The 16,350-nt window shown below is 45.6% G+C and overlaps 1 protein-coding gene across 9 annotated transcripts in view; it reads right to left on the reverse strand.

Annotated features, from left to right (window-relative positions):
• Positions 1–12,342, reverse strand: part of FMNL2 (formin like 2) — a 192,425-nt gene extending 180,083 nt beyond the window's left edge. For 5 of the 9 annotated variants that reach the window (XM_083578761.1, XM_083578766.1, XM_083578762.1 and 2 more), the window contains exon 1: positions 11,510–12,255. In XM_083578761.1, coding sequence (XP_083434887.1) covers positions 11,510–11,626 — 117 coding nt within the window. In that variant the 5' untranslated portion in view covers positions 11,627–12,255. Of the gene's footprint in view, positions 1–11,509 lie in introns of all 9 variants that reach the window. The other 4 variants (XM_083578765.1, XM_083578768.1, XM_083578767.1 and 1 more) reach the window with 1 other exon arrangement.
• Positions 12,343–16,350: the final 4,008 nt, after the last annotated feature.

The following is a 16,350-nucleotide window of genomic DNA, read 5'->3' on the forward strand; positions in this document are numbered from 1 at the left end:
CTCTTCCAAAAGAAATTCACCCTCACCCACAAAACGCTACCAAAGAAGGCACCCACACACCACAACTGTAGCCAGAGCAGGAATGGCCTTTTTCAGAGAGGTTACAGCTGAGAAGGGAAAATATAAACTTCCCCATCCTGTGTCTTGTGAACCCCTCCAAAAAGAAAGAAAGAAGTCAGATACCCCCCCCACCTCCCTGGGCACCCTTTAGAAGTTCCAGTGGTGCCCAAATTTTTTTCATAGAGGGCCAGAAGTGAAGGGCCACGGGGACCGACCGAAGGGCCAACCAAAGTTGACCTTTTTTAAGGATTTTACCCCAGGAAATAAACTGCCACAGGGGTTGGATTAGGCCCCCAAAACGGACTTTGGACATGCCTGAAAGGAAGTCAGGAAGCACATCTGCATGCTATGCAGTTAGGATAATGTGTAGGTTGGCCCCTCAGCAGGAAGAGGAATTCCATGGAGAAACCTGAGAATTATGCCATTTATTTTAAAATCAGTTATGTTTCTAGTCCTCATGGACGGAAAATCTAGGTGGCTGTGTTTATTTATGTATTTATTATTCAATTTATATCCTCCTTCTAAAGGAGGGCGAAGGATACAGAAACTACCGTCTTTGAAGATTCACTACACTAGAGCTAAACACAACCCACAATATTTTTCTCAACTTCTTGACCTAAAACGTAACACACAGAATGGATTCGAACAAAACCTTCGTTTAAAAAAAAATTAAACGTGCATTTATTTCTTTATAACCTTTATCTACCACCTTTCTGCCAAGCTGCCCAAGGTAGCTTACAGTTTTAAAGCACTACAATAAATTATAAAACATGCAAAGTCATAAAGTTTAAAAGGTTATGAATTAACCACATGGCTTCTCAAAGGATGTAGAGCCTTCAAAGTATAGTAAAACAATTTAAGTAGTGTTAAATATTAACAGCGTTGATGCAGAATGGCATATGTTCATTTAAAAAAAAAACCAGCTTGTACGTTTTGCTGTTCTTGAAATATAATATTTATTTCAGGGTACTAATTCAGGATTTCACATGATTGGGGGGAAGGATGCACAAATAGCTTTCAATGGTTCCAAGTTAAATAAGTGTGTGTCAACAAATACAAATTAAAAAATAATTCCAGCGTGTTTTTAATTTCAGTGGGTGACATGGATGGTTACTTATATTTGGAGCAGAGATACTTCAGCGAGTCTGCTCTGATGATGAGTCACCTGATGTGCGAGAACTACCTGCAAGCCTTTCCCCAACAGGACACAGTATTTTGCAGGAAATTGCTTTGGCTTCTAAAGCCCTACAATGTAAAGTCAAACTTTACATCAAAATGGAAGGTGCAGAATAATACCTCAATTAAAAATAACTAAATAAAGAACAGGAGGGCTTCCAATTTGATTGGAATCACAGGAGAACGAAAGGTCTGTTTCATTCTTTCCCTTCCAACCACCAGGAACACATATATACCCAAGTTATCATTCTACCTATTAATGAAATATGTCTTTCCCATGCTTAGGCCCTTGTGGTTCAGCCTGAGCTGCAGTATCTTAATGAAATAACTGGTCCTCAAAATCAGAATGCTGTAGTTTTATTCCTGGGTTCTGCCAAAACACATATATTCCAAAAGAAATGATTTTGTGACGTATGGATTAATCTTTCCTAGCATTGGCATCATAAAGTCATCCTCTGCACCGGGGTCTTTTTATTAAAAAAATCTAGCGTATTACTTTCTTCTAGGCTACTGCGAGCTTACTGAAGGCAGAAGCAAATGACACATGCAGCTTGACAGAATGGGTTCATACCTTCATCAGTAAAGTCCCAATAAATTAAGCCAATTATCTGGTATGGAAATATGCTACCAAAATATTCATATACACACACACAACATCCTATGTATTTGAACATTATTTCAGTGCTTCATGCATATATTACCAAGTCATTTTACAGCTGTGGTCCACAAGCGAACACAAAGTTCTGCAGCTTTCATTTCAGGTGCTGTAAAAATCAGAAACAGACCATGTGGTGCCTTCTGGATGTTTGATGATAGAATCATAGAATTGTAAGAGTTGGAAGGATGTCTCCTGAGGATCATCTAGCCCTGCAATGCAAGAATATGCAGCTGCCTCACACGGGGTTTGAACCTGCAACCTTGGCATTATCAGCACCACACTCTAACCAAATGAGCTATGCAGGCTGTTGAACTATGGCTCTTATCAAGCATGGCCTATGGGTCAGGGATGATGGAAACTGGAGTCCCAACAATGGGGGCGGGGGGAAACACCACATTGGTTATCCCTACAAACGTCCATGAGAATTAGGCTAAGAAGCTTACTGATGCAAGGTGTGCAGTTTAGAGCACTGCCTAGAGAAATCAGGACTGTTTCATTTTCCTAAAATAAATTAGAAAATACTGTTGGAAGCCAAAAGGCTGTCTGTGTGTTATTTGCTTTGGATCTCCTTAGCATGAGGGGCTCACCTCAATGGATGGAACTGATATGACTCGTGGATTCAGAAGACCATTGCTGGCAGGGCCAGGTCCCATAAGCTAGCAAGGCTGCAGATAACCAAGAAGCAGAGGTGCTGAGCCAAGCTGGGGTTTGTAGGGCAGGCAGGAGGCCAAGTCCAACAACACTGTTCTTGTAAATCAGGGGTGGGGGACCTGTGACACTCTGGGTGTCACTGGGGTACAACTACCATCAGCCCTGACTATTGGCGATACTGCCTGGGGCTGCTGGGAATGTAAGTCCAACAGCTTCCCCTCACCCCCATCCTGCTCTAGAGGAAGGACAGTCCAGTAACAGGTCAGAAAACAAACCAGGTGGCACATATGGCCTTAATGGATAGCTCAGTTGGTAGAGCATGAGGCTTTAAGGGTTGTGGGTTTAAGCCCCACGTTGGGTGAAAGATTCCTGCATGGCAGGGAGTTGGACAAGATGACCCTTGTGGCCCCCCCCTTTCAACTCTACAATTCTATGGTCTGTTGTATCAGTGCTCTCCTGCTTCCTGAAGCTACTGTGGCAAGGCTATGGAACACCAGCAGATGCAGTTGATGGCTTGCAATTCTGGTAGGATGGCAATAGCAAGCGGTAGTCCAGCGTCAGCACCTGGGACAGCACACTGTGGGAACTGGGAAGCAAGACCTAGTCTTAGGCCAGCCTTTTCTCAACCTGTGGGTCCCCAGATGTTGTTGAACTACAACTCCCATCACCCCTAGCTAGCAAGGCCAGAGCTCAGGGATGATTGGACTACAACAACATCTGGGGACCCACAGGTTGAGAACTGCTGTCATAGGCACACACACCCTCCCAAATTGGGCTTAGGTCACAGATCAAGTTGCCTGGGTTATCACTTCTTCCCTAGCCTGAATCCTACTGAGAACTAAAGCATTCATGTGGGAAGGTACAGATTTTGCACCCAACTCCCTGGAGTAAAGCAGTCCCTCTTCCTAACACACCACATCAACAACCACCATGATGGTGTAAACTGTTGGAAAGGAGGCAATGGAGCAGCCTACAAGCAAACAGGGGGCTGCCTTGTGGCTCCCCTGAACATGTTGCCCAGACGGAAAGAGAGCAGAAGATGAAATGGGTAAAAAAATACCCATAGGCCAATATGGGGAGGCTGTGGATCCCACTTTCCTTTTCAACCATCAGCTAACTTGTTTCCTGCTGCTCCTTTCTGAAGCTAAGCACAACATGAGCTTTACCTTCCTAGTTGGTTGGGGTTTTTTTTTTTTGGTAAGTGGTGGATGCACACATCATAAACTACAAAATAACAATAAAAACGTGCTGTTCTACATCCTCTTAAACCACACACAGAGTAAATCATTTGCACACAGCTAAAGGGTAAAGGGATGTTTCATGTTAGAATGACCACAAAAACATGAGCCAATGATCAAATCATGTCAGCGGCAGCTCATCAGGAAGCAATCCCTTCTGCAGCCTCCACCATGGAAGCTCTGCTTCTGACCATGTGTCCTCCATAAACATGAAATGCTATCAAAGACTCAGAAAAAAGACCATCCTGCTGGAAGCACTGCAGCTTCACTCTTTCCTCCTTTGGGGAAGGGCTCGTGTCTCGCTGGAAGGGGATGATGCTTCGCACTCAAGAAGTCCCATGTTCAATCTCTGACATCTCCAAGTATGGCTGGGAGAGACCCCTGCTTGAAAAAGCCTACAGAGCTGCTACAAGTCAGTGGGGACAGTTCAGAGCAAGATAAACCAATGGTCTGACTCAATACAAGATGGCTACAAGCTTTATCGTTTGGGGACCGAGACATAACTTTCTTTGTGCACACACACTAGAGAAAGTGAGGGCTAATTCAGACATTCCTTTCCCCCCAACTCTCAGCTTGTAAATGTAAACAGGGGATGGAGGATACACAGTACACAAAACCACAGAATGTCCAATGATGCTTGGGGATTCTGGCTGCACATATGATTGAGAATTGCCCATGTGCAATATGCAGTATTATGCATGGAAGGGCATGCATCCAGACCTTTGACAGCATGCATGAACTGGGTGTTTCCACACACACCCCATAACCATGCCCGCTTCATAGTTTTAACACTCAAGTATGGAAAACTGGAAGTCTAAGCAGTCCTTAGTTAAAACATTTTATACTGAAATCAATGTGGCTCACATGCTTAACAGCATTCTTCAGTGTATCACTGATTGTACCTAATGTCTCAGAAAGGAAGGCGAAATTGTGACCCTCCAACCTGTACAGTTGGTAGGCATTACTTAACTTTATGAGCTGCATGTAACACATGCCTGATGCAAAGCCACCACTTTTCGTATATTTATTTCTGACGCACAGGACATGTTGTAATCTATGAGGACAAACCACACTGTTAAGTGTACAGACCTCACCAATTTCAATGAGATAAAGTCTGGCCAAGACTTTGCTCAACCCAGATGCAGACTAAACATATCTCATTGCACATTCCTTAGGTGTATCAGCCCTATTCAGGCATCCAGGATCTCAAAACCTAAAACTTCATTTGGGATGAACACATGTGAGATTAAAGTGGTAAGCAGAGAGGAACGAAAGACAGAACCCTGCCCCCAACATCCCAGCATGCAGGGGTGGCTGCTGCCCATTGGGACTGGTAGGGAGGATGGCAGGGAGACCAACAGGAGATGAAGCCAAAGTCAACGACATGCAAAGCCACCTAATACTAGTTTCGTCCCCATACTTCTCCTCCCTGCAGAGTTCTATAAGGGCAACACTGAGTCCTCGGAAGGGGACGCTGGCATGCAGTGTCACCCCCTGGATTCGTTGTTAGTCTAGAAGACGGGCAGAGAGGGGCTGGTTGAGGTTAATGTGGCAGTGCCCCATTTGCTCTAACAGACCAGCATGTGCAGCCTCCTTTCCTGCACCCAGTTGGGGAGAACGTGCCTAGACGCCTCCCCATTCTGCTTAAGAATTCTGCTTAACCCCTATTCTCTACCTTCAGACCATCTCACTCAACATGCAAGGATCATAAGAGGACCTGACGCAAAAGTGACACTGGGAAGGGGGCTCACATGTGTGCCCCTCCCCACCACACGTCTACATGCATTTGTCCAAATGCATGACAAAGTCTGCTGTATTCACTGATTAATTTCTAAAATGATATGTCAGGTTTCGAGGCTCACACATGCCTGGAAGGCACACTCTCTGAAATAGAAGCTCTCGTTCTAGATGCCTGGAGCTAGCTGAGGACATTTGGTGGTGATGAAATAGCACTCTGCAGATTCTCTTCTTGATATGACTTTCCATGATCTAGGGGTGAAGACATGTTCTGGAGCTAAGCCCCTCATGAGATCTGGCTGAAATGAAGTCCCACATGCACTCCTTGGTTTAATAGCCACTCTTGAGGATGGCAATACGCAGATGCCCAATATCAAAACATATTAAAAAGCAGCCTTAATATGGCTAAGAGGATAAAATAACCAGATCAAAAGAGCTCATCAAAGTAAAACTAGTGTACAAAAGCTGGCCAAATTAAACATTTGGAATTTGACAATAAAAATAACTCAATAATTAAAAGAACAAAACAAAAAGAACAGAACAGAACTGGGATAGACCTCAGCTACCAATTTGCACCCATTTGTCAAATGAAATAAAGATTTTGGAGCAGTTGGCATCTTCCACTGGCTGCTTAGAAATTCTGTAACGATAAAAAGAAGAAAGCAGGATTGTGCTGCTGCTACTTTCTGGCTTCAAACACATCTTAAATGAGCCTGAAACAAAGAGCCATTCTGCAGGCGTCATTAAAAGGGGAATATGCAGGCAACATCTCTTGGAAAAGGGTGCATTAATGCTCACTCCAAGATACAAATATGGAAAGCGAAAGATCAACGCAAGTTGGATTGGTGAATCTGGGGTAGTACTATCATTGGCTTTCACTTTAGGTCCTCCAGCCTTTCTTGCCAACACAACCAGAGCTTTGACATTTCAATCATAACACGAATGAATTAAGCTGCTGGATGGCTTCATGGTTATTCAACATTCTAAAGCTCACCCACAAAGCTGACATTGTCTAAGGAGAGTTCTGCTGGGAAAATCCAGATCAACCCAACCATTTTAGCAAGGGAATGCACTTCTTAATTCATGTTAACAGGCCAACCAACAAGCTGGCAACAGTGGCATTTGACTTTCACACTGAACTTCTGTCCTATCCCCACCACCCCAGTCCCTGTGAATCTATTTCCTTGGGATGCAACACATGTAAATGCTGTCCTGGTTTGTCTGTATTGGTTTGTCGATGTCCACATGGAGCAGGAGTTGCACAGGACAAGCAGAAGCCCTCAGATCAAGAGGTGGGCTAGAGTCCTTGTGCTGGGTCAAACCAAAGGCCAGAATCCTGTTCGCACAGTGGCCAATCACACAGACTGATTACACAATGCTTCTATTCAATAACAAGACCAAGCTCTAGATATATGCACCATGTGAAACCAATGTGTCCCAAGACACAAACATGGAGGTCTCTTGCACAGGACAGCAATGCTATGGAATGTGTACGCATAGATCACTTCCTACTGCCGATCATCACTTGCACAGATTCTGTAGCATCACCTCGCTGGAGATGCCCCAGGTAGAATGAAGAAGGGTTATCTGTTATCAGCAAGGTGGTTGCAAGAGGTGCTGGTTAGAGAAATGAATCTGGGGGAAGGAAGCTGATGAACTCTTTCGGTGTATCAGTGCTTCCACAAACAGGCTTATTCGCGTGATGATCTGAGTGAGTCTAATCAGAAATAATCAAAACAGGTATCAGCTTTAATTGGAGAATCCACTGCCCTCCCCCCTGAATTTCATCACAGAAAAGACAGTTGTATTGTTTCTGCACTGCATTCACTACTGATTTTATGATATTGTGATGAATTTCTGCACGCACCATAATTACTGCATTCTTACCGACCTCTATGTGTGTGTTTGCACCATGATGTGTGAACAGTATTGTGGAATTTATTCAGCCATAAGTAGCTTCATCTCGTATTGTTCAAAACAACTGGAGCCCTACCACTAACTTCCTGGAGTTTTCTCTTTGAAAACATCTCTGCCTACATTCAACCAAAACAGGTGCAATTCCAGTGTAGGGGTCAGCTCCCCTTGCACTTAAATCAGCCCCAGATATCCAAAGTCAAACTGCATTTTTTTTTAAAGTCCTCAGTATTTCCAAAAGTGGGAAATGGATACAGGATACTTCTCCCCACACCCTCTTCCAATCCTCCTCCTGCTGTGCTACATAGTGCTGGAGGGCTGGGCATTTTGTAACTATATAGCAAGAGGGAGAATGCAGTTCTACAAGCAGGAAAGGGAGATATGTGCCTTTTTCCCTTTCCTTGCATAGGTGGAGGCAGTGTGCCTCTGAACACTAGTTGCAGGAGAACACAAGTGTGGAGAGTGCTCTTGAACTCAACTCATGCTTGTGGGCTTCCCACAGGCGTCTAGATGGCCACTGTGAGAACAGGATACAGTGGTACCTCAGGTTAAGTACTTAATTCGTTCTGGAGGTCCGTACTTAACCTGAAACTGTTCTTAACCTGAAGCACCACTTTAGCTAATGGGGCCTCCTGCTGCTGCCACGCCGCCGGAGCCCGATTTCTGTTCTCATCCTGAAGCAAAGTTCTTAACCTGAAGTACTATTTCTGGGTTAGCGGAGTCTTTAACCTGAAGCGTATGTAACCTGAGGTACCACTGTACTAGACTAGATTGTCTGCTTGGCCCCACCTGCCTTTAAAGAAGCTGCACACCACTTTAAACAGCCACTGCTTCTCCCAAAGAATCCTGCGAAATGTTGTTTAGAAGTTGTCAAAAGACGACTATTCATCTCGCAGAGCTACATCTCCCAGAGTTCCCTGGAAAGAGGATCATGAAACCATTCTAGGAACTGTAACTCTCCGGGGAAAATAGGGGTGACCTAACAACTCTCAGCACCCTTAAACTACAGTTCCCAGATTCAGGGGGGGGGCATGGCTGTTTAAAGCGGTATCATAGTACTTTAAATGGTGTGAATGTGACCCACAGTTGACACTGCGAATTTGCCCAGGTCGTTCCTTAAGACCCTTTCGGTCTAGGCTTAATAATAATAATAATATATTATTTGTACCCCACCCATCTGGCTGGGTTTCCCCAGCCACTCTGGGCTGCTTCCAACAAAGATTAAAAATACATTAAAATGTCACACATTAAAAACTTCCCTAAACAGGGCTGCCGTCAGATGTCTTCAACTCTCAGCAGCATTGTGTACCTCCTGAAAGCTCACAGTTTCTATGTCAGCCAGTTGTGATCATTGTTATTATTATGAAATAGATCAGTTTTGATTTTGGGTGGCCCTGTTTCACTTCCTAATGATGAACAAGCGCTCAGTCACCCAAGTTCACTATATTAGAAGGAATAAAGCTATCAGGATGATCCAGATTTACAGAGGCACTATAATCAAGCATGAGGACATTGATGAGGCAGGCAAAAACTACACTGCTGGAGAGATGTGTAAGTGGGAAAGCATTCTAGATCACATATCACAGTGACTTTCTTCAGCACTTAGGAATTAATAAGCGAAGCCACCTCTGCATCAAGGCTTATATGATCTTCTAGTACAGGGTTGGCAACGTGCGGCCCACGGGCCAGATCTGGCCCACAAAGACCGTTTTACCAGCCCATGAGCCACCCCCGAACCGAGCTGCCCACTCCGCTAGTCCCCCGCGCACTGTGCTAAACCGGCACAGCACGGTGTGGCACGGGGACTCGCCAAGCGGCACCAGAAATCGCATCTGTGCACGCTCAAATACTGGAAATCGCTTCTGCACATGCCCAGATGCCGAAAATCACTTCTATGCAGGGGCAATTTTTGGCGTCTGGGCATGCACATAAGTGATTTCCTGCACCGCGGACATGCGCAGGCGTGATTTCCAGCGTCATGCTGTGCCGGTCCAGCCCCCGGACGATCTCCATGGCTGGTAAGCCTTGCCGACCCCTGTTCTAGAACAAGAATAGATAGAGGTGGTAGGAAAGTGTGTGTTTGAAGGGGGAAGATTACTTTTCAAGCAGGTCAAAGCACCTGACATAACTGAAATGATCTCACCACTGCTTCCCCTGAAAAAAAATAATTACTTCTCTTGCATGTTTAATTGCCACCTTTTTTTAAAAAAAGTGTTTTATTACTTAAGGCTCCATCTAGCAGGATGCAATTGCAAAAGTAAGAGTGGTACAAGTACAGACAAAAAGAAAATGTATTCCTGTCTGCTTCCTTTGAGCCACATCATTGCTTCTGGCTGGATGTGAACTCAGATTTCACACACCCAAGTCACTGCTACAGTGGCTGAGTTCCAGCATAAATTATGCCAAAGGTAAAGAAACAAGAATGATGATGATGATGATGATGATGATGATAGCAAAGCACGTGCTTTCTGAACCCTCTGCAAACTTCCACAGCGCTTGAAAGGAGAAATCCTTACTTCTTTAAAATGTGCAAACTTACTCCCAAAGCAATTTAAGAAAACTTACTTAAGGGTAAAACTTACTTAAGGGTTACTTCAAGACTATGAGCACTTCCTCCTTTTAATCACTGTATGCACAATCACATTTGAGTGATAGATGGATTGCTAAATATTCATGGTCATAGCCTGCAGAATTTTTGTTTTGCAAAGTCAAATCCACAGACAGAAACCAGCACTGAAAAGTTGATTGCCTTGCTTCTGTATGAAATACCAAGCTCTGCTTCAGCACTTAAGGGAAGGGAAATGCTGCTTAGAAACCATTATGCCAAACACAGGTTTAAAATAATAATAATGTAAAGGTCAGAATTCTACACGTTTACCTGGCACCATCAATTCATAATTCTGAGAAAAAGATCACCCTCCAGCTCCTTTACAGTGCATAAAGTGGAATTAAAAGTCCCAAAGCCAGTCTGAAGCCAAAGAGAGGAGGGGGGCGCACCCTCTTCATCTCACGGAAAAGGTTTGCAACTTGCTGTGGAAACTCAGCTGCCGTGAGGCGGCTTCTATTAAACCATTAAGAGAAATAAAAGGCAAAGGACGGGCCAAGATTTAATCGCTCCCAGCGCCCCAAAGCGACCCATTGGCTTAAGTAAAAGTTGCGACCTTGACGCACGTTTCCTCGCGAATCAAATTAGCCGAAATCAATGGGACTTCACTTCCCACCGAAAGTGCATTTTATCAGATTCGGCTGCAAAAGCCCCCAAGCCGCGGGAAACGACGTTTTCTCCGATTGCACAGCCAAACAAGCAGCCCACAGCAACCAAACGTGCGGGTTTTCGCAACTTTGACCGGGAAAGGACGGCCTTTCCCCCTCTCTTCCCCTCTCCAGGTTTCCCGACTCGTTCTCTACCTCTCCCCAGCCTCCCCTTGCAAACGAGACGGGGACCTTTCTTCAGGAGCAGAAGCAGCAGCAACTGCGAATGGCCGCCTGCCGCACCGCAATAACTTTCGCTCTCTCCGGGATCACACAGTTTGCAAAAGCAGACCGGGGGTCGCATCTTCCCCTTCACCGGGGAAGGAGCAGGAGGGGGAGGCGGAAAACGATCGCTCGCCGCTTTGAGGAACGGGGAAGGCCGGGCGTGCGAGCCAGCGAGCGAGCGAGTGTAGCCCATTCACTTCTTTCTTTCTCCTCCCTCCTCCTCTTCACGCCCCCTCACTCTCTCCCTCACTCGCCCGCAGAGCCGCTCCGCCTGCCGCCCCTTGCCCCGCTCCCCCTTTCCAAACAATGGATCAGCTGCTCCACAGGCACTTGGGCGCCCACCGCCCAACTCCGAGCGACCCATTTCCCCCCTCGAGGGGGGTGTGCGTGCGTGTGGAGAAGAGAAGCGCAGTTGAGCCATCTCCACACGGGATAGAGGATTTCCACACCTTTTTTGTCCGCTTTTAACGAGGAGGGGGGACGAGGAAGGGGGTGGGTCGAGAAAAGCCCCCTCCTCTACTACCATCACCTCCTCCTCATCTCTTTCTGTCTCTATTAGGGGGGTCAGAGAAGAAGAAGGGGCTCCGTCCACACTCACCAGCACGACGGCGAACCTCTCCTCCAGTTCCGCGGGCTCGGGCATGGGCAGCTTGAGCGGCACACTGTGCGCCCGTAAGTCCGTCTGCTGAGAGTCCATGCTCCCCGCATTGCCCATGGCGACGGCGACGGGGCCGGGGGAGCTCCGTCCGCCGCTCTCTCACAGGCAGGCCACGCCAGGCGAGGCTGCTGCCGCCGGCTCTCGGCTCCCACGACGCCGCCGCTCCGTTATTCCTTCCCCGCCCACCCCCTATGCAAGGAAAGGAAAGCGGCGAGCGGACCCCCTCCCCAACCCAAGCCGCCGCCGCCCCCAACAAAACTGAGGTAAAAATAAAATAAATCAAAGCTACAGCAAGGCGAGCCGCCCGGATCTGTCTGTCTCTCTCTCTCTCCCTAGTCTTCTCTCCTCATGCTCTCCTGCTGCCTTCTCCGCCTCCCCGGCGCAATCCTTTTCTCCGAGAGGTGCGAGCCGCCAGCCGGGCTCTCAGCTGCTGCATGTTGCACAGTTTCCACTCCGAGCGGTCCCGCCTGAGGGAAGCAGCATGGCTCCTCCGGCGGAGAGGTCCGCTGCTCCGGGAGCCCCGCCGGCGCCTCTCGACCGCGGCAGCGAGCGCAGCGCCCACAAAGCGCAGGACGGCAGAACAGCAGCAGCAGCAGCAGCCGACGAACGAGCCAGACAGACAGACGAGCGCGCAGCTCAGCACAAAGCCCCCTTTCTGCAGCCGCCTCCTACGGAGCCGATCCCCGCCCCCGGCCCCGGGGAAAGCTGGGAAGCGTAGTCCTCGCAGGTTGTTCCTCATGCGCGGACATGCCCGGCTCGCGGGGCCGGTAAAGAGAACTTCAATGGATGAAAAAAGAAACTTGGGAAATCCTCACGGAGAGGGTGGAGACATTTGTTTCGCATTCACTGAACAAAGGGTGCCTAGTGTGACGGTGGGAAAGGATCTACCATTCACACAGAGCGTGCGCCCCGTCAAAAGGATTTTTGCGAAGTGTGAATTTAACCCATATCATAATTTGCCTGCCATTCAGACATTAAGTAAATTTTACATTCGTTGAAATGAATGTGCCTCAACCACGGCTACTGATTTCAATGGGTCTGCTCGGAGTAAAAGTGAGTTGATTGGGATGGCTCCTCACTAGAACATGAGATTCTTAATCTCAGGGTTGTGGGTTTGAGATCCATGTTGGGAAAAAAAAAAAAATCCTGCATTATAGGGGGTTGGACTAGATGACTCTTGTTGTTCCTTCCAACTATACAATTCTATAATTCTACAGCCCTATATTTTAAACCACATGTGTTTATACATTTGCAGTATCACACAAGTCTGTCTCCTTAAGGAGTCTCAAAGCAGCTCACAATCTCCTTTCCCTTCCTCCCCCACAACAAACACTCTGTGAGGTGAGTGAGGCTGAGAGACTTCAAAGAAGTGTGACTGGCCCAAGGTCACCCAGCAGCTGCATGTGGAGGAGCGGGGAAGCAAACCCGATTCACCAGATTATGAGTCCACTGCTCTTAACCACTACACCATGTTGGCTAGTCTGAATAGGGCTGCCATATTTTAAAGATGAGGATACATTTGCCAACTTCTATGGATTGCTATGACAACTCTACCCGTGAGAAAAAGGACATGTCCTGGAAATGTATTTATATTATGGCAACCCTAATATATGCTTATTGTTACTAAATTTTATTATGGCTTATGCCATAATAAACTTGTTAACCTTTAAGGCACCACAAATATATATACAATATATATATATATATATATATATATATATATATATATATATAACAGGTTGTGAAGCTGAGGCTCCAATATTTTGGCCACCTCATGAGAAGAGAAGACTCCCTGGAAAAGACCCTGATGTTGGGAAAGATTGAGGGCACAAGGAGAAGGGGACGACAGAGGACGAGATGGTTGGACAGTGTTCTCGAAGCTACCAGCATGAGCCTGACCAAACTGCGGGAGGCAGTGGAAGACAGGAGTGCCTGGCGTGCTCTGGTCCATGGGGTCACAAAGAGTCGGACACGACTAAACGACTAAACAACAACAAATACATATATATATATATATATATATATATATATATATATATATGAATAAATGAAAGTGCTGCACATATTGTACCTGATTTCAGAGACAGGTGTTATTTCACAGTCAAAAAAGACACAGGTGGCCAGTGGTTTCCAAAGTAAACTACAAATTAAGGCAATGTCACACTTAACAAGAGAAAAAACATTGGCAGAAACCCCCACTTCATCACCAGGTCCCTGGCCTGTTTAGACACGTTTCATACTGGTGTACACATCTTTCAAATGTCTGTGTCTCCTTGAGTCTGATTCTTTATGTGACCACCCTATTTATATGTATGCACTAAACTTGCAATATTTTAAGCATCTACTCCTGGGGGGAGGGGGAAATCCACACACACATAACCCCATTAAACCTGTTCTATGGAAAGCACCATGTATGCAGATGGGGGGGGGTCCCGCCAGCAGCATAGCATGGGTGCTAGTGCCCGGGGTGAGGGGCACACACCAGGACGTGAGGCACTGAGGGTGAATGAGACCCGCTATGCCAGCCCTCACCACCAGAGCAACCTCTCCACTGGGCCACACTGTACCTCCTATTCAGCTGTGCAGAGGGGAGCCCGGCCAAACAACATGGTCCCTGGTGGGAAAATCCCCCCTCCCAATGCTCCCAAGCACTGTGCCAGGTTGTGCTGGGGTCACCAGCATGTGGGGGGGTTGATTCACACCCCTCAAAATTGTGCACAAGGGGCCATGGTCCTACTGCCCCCCCTACACTACACCCTTGGGTCTACTTTCCTCTTGAGTTAGAATTTGACCCCTGGTGATGTTATCCTCACAAGGCCTGCTATTCAAGCACACATACACTCTTGGGCAAGATATAACTCACCAATGAGGCTTTGTTCTTTTGTTCACCTCCTTGTGTTTGACTTTAATGAAATATGGCTTTCCCTTCTCTTTGAAAGCAGGTGCAAAATGGGCATGATTTTTCCAGCACGCATTACTATTGTAACAGTTACTGATAGTGTGTGTTACTGATAGCGTGTGTGGCTTTGTAACTCTTGGTACCATCTGAAAATCCTTTTTTTTTTTTGCTACGGGAGACGTGTGTGTTTCTCGGGAATAGGCATGAGTGGTGTCATGTCTCTGCAACAGGACCAAAATGACACGTATGCAATTAAAAAGCATTAGCATTTGACCGCTTTCCTAAGAAAAGCCCACATTTTCTTGGCAGCGAATGTGAGAGATGTAGTAAAAGTGCTATGAATCACACAATACAATGCTTCATTCTTGTTCATGAGTCTGCAATGCCAATCACATCCTTGTATGAATTCCACCCCCTCTCGCACTACAACTTCAAGCAATACCTTTGAACTAGGCTTTCATTCATAATTGAGAACCCTGCCAGCAAGATAAATATTTGTTAAAGCAAAGTTGCCAATTACTCTGCCTCGGAAAGCACCTGCAACTACCCACATCAAGATAATCCCGCAGAAACCAAAATAGCATACGTTATTTTTTAAGGAAGGAACGTTTTGCTATTTATCTGATATAAAGTAATTGTTCTTGCTAGGGGCAAAACGAGAGAAGCTGTCGTAATATATATATATATATATATATATATATATATATATATATATATAATATCACAAGTCACTATTGCATTTATTAAAGTCAGAGAAGATTACAGTGTTCATCTCCCCACCATTAATTAAATCAGTATATCTGTTGCAGGTTTTGAACTGTAATGGAATAGCAGGTGCCGGACATCTTGATTTAGCTGCTTGCCTTTTCTTTCATTAAAATGAACGTGTCTGATTCCATAACATAATTAAATAAAAAATTTGAATGGATGCTATATAGTGGACTTGGCTGCTAATTTATATGATGGGACCAATGATCAATTAACATAGACAAAACACACACAGTTTACCTTCCTTGTTCCAAGTTGCAAAACAATTCCCTGGTGTCCATCTTTGGTTGTTATCTGTAATAAGCTAAAAAAAAAGAAAAAGTTACACAGCTATACTAAAAAAAAGGGTAGGTAGAAGCAAGTTTTATTGAATTCAGTTTCTCATAGATACAGCACAATCTTTTGCATATTTGATATGTTGTATAGGTCTGGCCGCCTGCTAAGTGTGAAAACATATTTCACCCTCAGAGGGTTTTATTTCAAGAATGTTTGCATTTATCTAAGGCCGGGGTAGTCAACCTTTTTATACCTACTGCCCACTAATGCATCTTTCTTGATGGTAAAATTTCCTTGCCGCCCACCTGTGCTCGATGGAAGGAGGATTCAGCTTGTGCCGTAGAACCCCCTACCGCCCACCTAGAATCCTGAAACACCCACTAGTGGGCGGTAGGGACCAGGTTGACAGCCCCTGATCTAAGGCAAAGAGTAGATAAGTAAGTGATCTCACATTCAAAGAAAATGAACCAGTGGCATAAATACATTCACTCCCTTCAAGCACTTTCTCAACAGGAGATGCTTTGGCATCATGGATTTGATGTTGCTCCATGTCTGTATGAACCACACAGAGTTATCTGTAAATGACACCTCTCTCAGAAGTGCCAAGCCTTCAGAGACTCTTGACTTGGATGCATTTGGTATTTATGTATTAAGTATCTGGACTTATGTTCCTCCTTTCTTCCAATATGGGGCCCAAGATGGTTTACAGAGACAGAATCAATTCATCGCTGGGGTTGCCTTCTTCAAACTTAGTACCTTCATTTTCCTAGTTCATATTTGTTTGCAAAAACCTCATGTTCTATTCTTTCTTTTTTTTTAAGTGCCCCCTAGAATTCAA

This window comes from Podarcis filfolensis (genome assembly GCF_964270895.1).
Source record: "Podarcis filfolensis genome assembly, chromosome: 1".
In the NCBI taxonomy this organism is placed as follows: domain Eukaryota; kingdom Metazoa; phylum Chordata; class Lepidosauria; order Squamata; family Lacertidae; genus Podarcis; species Podarcis filfolensis.